Source organism: Monodon monoceros, unplaced genomic scaffold (assembly GCF_005190385.1).
Source record: "Monodon monoceros isolate NGI ecotype Baffin Bay Population unplaced genomic scaffold, NGI_Narwhal_1 Super_Scaffold_11, whole genome shotgun sequence".
Classification (NCBI taxonomy): domain Eukaryota; kingdom Metazoa; phylum Chordata; class Mammalia; order Artiodactyla; family Monodontidae; genus Monodon; species Monodon monoceros.
Genome location: NW_021703767.1, coordinates 119,864,162 through 119,869,799, shown reverse-complemented (window position 1 = coordinate 119,869,799; position 5,638 = coordinate 119,864,162). Strand labels below are relative to the sequence as shown.

General features: G+C 55.9%; 1 protein-coding gene across 1 annotated transcript; it reads left to right on the top strand.

Moving 5' to 3' along the window:
- Positions 1-669: 669 nt before the first annotated feature.
- On the top strand, positions 670-3,558 carry CHST2 (carbohydrate sulfotransferase 2). Its single transcript, XM_029215552.1, has 2 exons — positions 670-1,120; positions 1,212-3,558. Exon 2 carries the CDS (start codon positions 1,394-1,396, stop codon positions 2,984-2,986), a length of 1,593 nt encoding a protein of 530 aa, XP_029071385.1. The 5' UTR covers positions 670-1,120; positions 1,212-1,393; the 3' UTR covers positions 2,987-3,558.
- Positions 3,559-5,638: the final 2,080 nt, after the last annotated feature.

Genomic DNA, 5,638 nt, shown 5'->3' with positions numbered 1-5,638 from the left:
AGAGCAAAACTGTGCGGTTGAGCACGGTAGCGGCACGGAGAATCCAAGTTTCCCAGAGGTCGGGACGCCCGAGCGCTCCGAACCCCGCCTCCGTACCCTGGCGCTTGGCGCACGGATTGCTACGGCCTACGCCGCGCGGACGGCGGCCCAAGCGGCGCCGCTGTAAATCGGAACCCGCATCTCCAACCCCCAAGGTGGCGGCGGCGGGAGCTGGTCGCTGCAAGGGGGGGCGGGCGCGGGACGCGCGGAGGAGGAGGGCAGCGCGCCGAAGGGGAGGAGCCGCAGCGACAGACGGCGGCGCGCACCAACCCGGCGCCGGCTGGCAGGAGCCGCGCAGAGGCTGGCCGGAGCGCGTTGCAGCCGCTCCGCGTAGGGAGAGTCGGGTAGCAGCATCCTCCCCGGCGCCGGCTTTCGCGCGGCGGCTGCGGCGGCGGCGGCGGGGTTTTCGCTGCCCCGGTGCCTCGTTGACCCGAAGAGGCTGGTGCTGCGGAGGAGGCGGGCAAGGGAGCGCTGCGGACCCCGGCTCCTTTGCCTAGAGCTGTGTGTGTGAGTGTAGGGGGTTTCCGGGCCAGTCGGAGGCTGAGGAGCGGCGGGGGCTGCCGGCAATGCCCGCCCGGGCATCCTTCGGGTGATGGAAGAAGCAGCTGCTGCCGCCGCCGCTGCAGAGTCGCGCTGCGCCCCATCTACCACCGCCAGAGAGATGGGAAGATTCGGGGCGCGGAGGCCGAGAGCAAGAGAGGCGGAGCCGCTTTGCCGGGAGCTGGGTCCCGTATAAGCCCCCTCCCCCTCCCCTCCCTCGGCCAGCTTCACCCCACCAGAGCGAGGAAGGAAGCTACAGTCCCGAGAGGGCGGCGGAGACGCCGATGGAGCCGGGCGCACTGGACTCAGCGAAGCGCAGAGCAGGGCTTCGGGCCCGGTGAAAGTTTCCCTTCCCCAGCCGCAGGGCGCCCGCTGCCCGCAAACTCTGCCCAGGGCTTGGGCTGCCAAGTCCGTCGGCCCCCTCGGAGGCGCGCGGACCCCGGGCGGAAAACAGCGCTCGAGAAGGCGGGGAACGAGTGACAGCAGGACTGACCGCCGGGCCGTGCTCCCGGGCCGCTCCGGGGAGCGCCCGCGGCTCCAGGTTAGCGGGGTAGCCAGGCAGACTCGAGGGTGGGCGTTAATTAGGGGGAGGAGGATTGGGACGCACGAGCTTACTCCGCTTCCCCTCGCAGGTCCTTCTCAGAGCCGCTGCCATGGGAGAGCCAACCCTGGGCGCCGGGGACCAGCCGCCGCTGCTGCCGCGCCCGCCTCGGAGTCGCGGCCCAAGTCCCAGCGCCCGAATCCGGGCCGCTGCGTCCTCCTCCCGGGTTGCAGGGCCGCCTCCGCCGCGCTGCCGGCCCGGGTTGTGCCTGTGATGAGCCGCAGCCCGCCGCGAGTCCTGCCCGCGGGCGCGCCCCCCCGGTTGCTCGCGGCCGCGCCTGCCGCCGGGCCGCGCGCCTTGCTCCCGCCGTGGCCCCGGCGCCCGGGTCGCCGCTGGCCCGCGTCCCCGCTCGGAATGAAGGTGTTCCGCAGGAAGGCGCTGGTGCTGTGCGCGGGCTACGCGCTGCTGCTGGTGCTCACCATGCTCAACCTCCTGGACTACAAGTGGCACAAGGAGCCGTTGCAGCAGTGCAGCCCCGACGGGCCGCTCGGTGCCGCGGCGGGGGCGGCTGGGGGCGGCTGGGGGCATCCGGGGCCTCCTCCGGCCGTGCAGCCCCGCGCACACACCCGCTTGGACCCCCGTACCCCATACCGCTCTCCCGTCGCCCCCGTCCGGGCGGCTCCGGCAGCTGGGGCGGGGGCGGCGGGGGCCGCAGCCCCTCCGGGTAATGGCACTCGGGGCACCGGGGATGGCGGGGACAAGAGGCAGTTGGTGTACGTGTTCACCACGTGGCGCTCGGGCTCGTCCTTCTTCGGCGAGCTTTTCAACCAGAACCCCGAAGTGTTCTTCCTCTATGAGCCAGTGTGGCACGTGTGGCAAAAACTGTACCCAGGGGACGCCGTTTCCCTGCAAGGGGCGGCACGGGACATGCTGAGCGCTCTCTACCGCTGCGACCTCTCTGTCTTCCAGCTGTACAGTCCCGCTGGCAGCGGGGGGCGCAACCTCACCACGCTGGGCATTTTCGGCGCGGCCACCAACAAGGTGGTGTGCTCGTCGCCACTTTGCCCCGCCTACCGCAAGGAGGTCGTTGGACTGGTAGACGATCGCGTGTGCAAGAAGTGCCCACCGCAGCGCCTGGCGCGCTTCGAGGAGGAGTGCCGCAAGTACCGCACTCTGGTCATCAAGGGCGTGCGTGTCTTCGACGTGGCCGTGTTGGCGCCACTTCTGCGCGACCCGGCCCTGGACCTCAAGGTCATTCACCTGGTGCGGGATCCCCGCGCTGTGGCCAGTTCACGCATCCGCTCGCGCCATGGTCTCATCCGTGAAAGCCTGCAGGTGGTGCGCAGCCGGGACCCCCGAGCGCACCGCATGCCCTTCCTGGAGGCCGCTGGCCATAAGCTGGGCGCCAAGAAGGAGAGCATGGGTGGGCCTGCAGACTACCACGCCCTTGGCGCCATGGAGGTCATCTGCCACAGCATGGCCAAGACGCTGCAGACGGCCCTGCAGCCCCCTGACTGGCTGCAAGGCCACTACGTGGTGGTGCGGTACGAGGACCTGGTGGGAGACCCCGTCAAGACCCTACGGAGGGTGTATGACTTTGTGGGGCTATTGGTGAGCCCTGAAATGGAGCAGTTTGCCCTCAACATGACCAGTGGCTCAGGCTCCTCCTCCAAGCCTTTCGTGGTGTCAGCACGCAACGCCACGCAGGCCGCCAATGCCTGGCGGACCGCCCTCACCTTCCAGCAGATCAAACAGGTGGAGGAGTTTTGCTACCAGCCCATGGCCGTGCTGGGCTACGAGCGGGTCAGTAGCCCTGAAGAGGTCAGAGACCTCAGCAAGACCCTGCTCCGGAAACCCCGGCTCTGAGACGGGTTCCCGGGAGACCAGACTCCCTGTGGTGACACCCACAGAAGGATTGTGGTGTGTTTCAACAAAAACAGCCCAGATCCAAACTGAGGAAGCCCACACATTCTGTTATAGATACATAATATAAATAACCACACAGGCACTTGCTGTCAGTGTTTTGAGTCATTGAATTTCAAGGAACAGCCACAATACACACACATCTCAGAAAAGGCAAGGCTTGAAAGTTCTGACCCGCCGCCCTTCCTCTTCTCTCCCCTGCCTTTTCTCCCTTTTCCTACCCTCTCCCCTACCTGCCTTCCATTTTGAAGTGGGATGTTGATTAAATCAAGATCCAGTAACCCAAATCTTGTTTCCAAAATTTTCGTGGTATCTGTGAACACGTAGAAGAGTCATTTGGATGTCGGGGGTAGGGTGGGAGGTGTGGGAGGGTGGAGAAAGGGGAAGTGGTCCAGGAGCAAAAGCCCCACTGGGCACGCTAAACCAAGGAGGCATTCTTCTAAGTAGACTTTTGTGTAAAAAGCAAAGGTTATATGTGAGTATTAATAAAGAAAATAATAAATAATATTCTTTTTTATATTTGCCTCCATTACTTTGGATTCGCCTGTGTTCCTTGTCCTGTGCAGCTTCAGACAGAATCTGCTTCTCCTCCCCCCACCCCCTTTTCCTGTCTGTTTCCTAGAAGACAGCTAAGATGGGTGGGAGCAGCTTCAGACTCCTTGATAAGAGCCTTGGAGTTGTGTTCTCCCATGTAAATCACAGCCTGTCAGGTGCCCAGGAATGGGGACAAATCTTCAGATTCTAAAGGCAAAAACCAAGCAGGGCAGTGGAGGAAAAAGCACAGCGCTACTTTCCTGTTCCACTTGGAGCACAGAGAGGAAGAAGCAACCCCTTGAGGATCTGAAGGCATTCGGTTTTGATTACTCTTGAGTCAACACTGGGAAACCTTGAAGCAGAGCCCAGTGTTTTGGTCCTGAGGTTAGTTCAGAAAAAGGACTTTTTAAAAAGAGAAGTATGTAGTTCAAAAAACTTCTTATGCTAAGAACACAAACCTCAAAAATTAGTGTGAACGTTTTGTTGGCGACGGTAGCAAGTTCTTTGGTTAGAAAAATGACAGAAGTATTTGAGTTTGGAGCGTTTTTCTGCCTCTGACACAGTCCACGGAGGCATATGAAAAGGGAAGTTTGATCTGGGAACTGTAAGGGCACCCACAGGTTATCCCCCTTATTCCTGGCTGCCCACCCAAATTAGTGCAAAAGAGAATGTGAATTTATAATGGTTTACTTAGGTTGCTTGTGGGGGTACATTGCTTTTCTTTTTATGTTTTCTGAAAGTAAAAAATTGCAAAGAAGCTACGTGTTGCTGACAGTATAAGTCTTCAACCAAGAACTTCTTTTAGATATGAAAATAAATTATGGGAAAGAGGAAATGAAAATGAATATGAGTTTGTATGTTGGATTTTGAGATTTGGTATTTTCCAGGGAAAAAACCATTGCAGTTTTCCTGTAGTGGTAATGGTGTTGCTGCTGTCCTGAACCCATTTGTACTGAAGCGTTCTGCAGAATGTTGTGTTATGATAAGAAGTTACGAAGCTAAATAGGAGCAAGAGAGTGTAGTTGTATATTACATTAAATACGATACAAGTTCAAGTTCATCATAATTTTATTTTACTGTAATTTATTGTGAGATTTGTGCAAGCCAATCTGTATAGGTTAAATGCTGAGGATTTCATTTTAAGGCAAATATAATGAAAAGGAATACGTACATGGGAAATACTTTAAGTATAATTTTTATTACAATGTGAAATCTAACTACACTTAAGAATTCCGAGAGTTTAAAAGCACAGAGGTTAAAAAAAGGGATGTATTTAGCAGTGGATTTTATAACACATTCTGGAATGGTTATTTCTTAATTTACTAACATTGTTTATAGTAATTGTGTTGATTAATCCAGATTACAGCTATAACACGTTGATCATGGTTTCTATGATATTTTCATGGTAGCGCCTATGCTGAATTCAGCAGCAGTAGAATATTTGTAACAACTTTAAGAATATTTCAAAGTAAATGAACAAAATAAATATTAATGTTGGATGACTAGAGATGAAACAGGTTTAGCGGGAAATTAAGGCAGCATCATTAAAAGGCAACCACTCTGAATTAAAGAACCATTTAAAAACAAATTTCATGTGGCATTAGAATCAACTCGTTTCACTTAATCACAGTAAAATTCACGCTTAGCGTTTGAGTGAAGGATTTTTAGGCAGTTGAATTCGTTCTTCTCTCTGGATAGCTAAGGACTTTGATTGCATTAAAGTGGAATCACGATGTTTTTGGATCTTGTATTTAAAAAATGTGAGATGCCACGTAGAGGCTTTGTAGCCTGCAGCACATTCACGGTCTCTGCTCCAATGAAATTTTAAGCTAAACGCCAACAGTTCTCCCCTTGCTGTGTCTGAACGAGGTTTCCGCCCATAATATCCTTGTTTTGTAGCAGCTGCCCTCTCTCCACTCTGCCACTCCTGGGCTCGGGAATTTGACAGGGTGAATTGTTGCTCCTGGAGATTTGTACCTCGCTGCATTCTAGGAAAGCGAGACAGGTGTAGTTCCCACAAACAGCCGAGATCGTCATATCAGTGACTTTCTCCTTCTACAA

Coding starts and splice junctions, on each gene's coding strand:
- CHST2 (XM_029215552.1), top strand. CDS start 1,394: ATGAGCCGCAGCCCGCCGCGAGTCCTGCCCGCGGGCGCGCCCCCCCGG.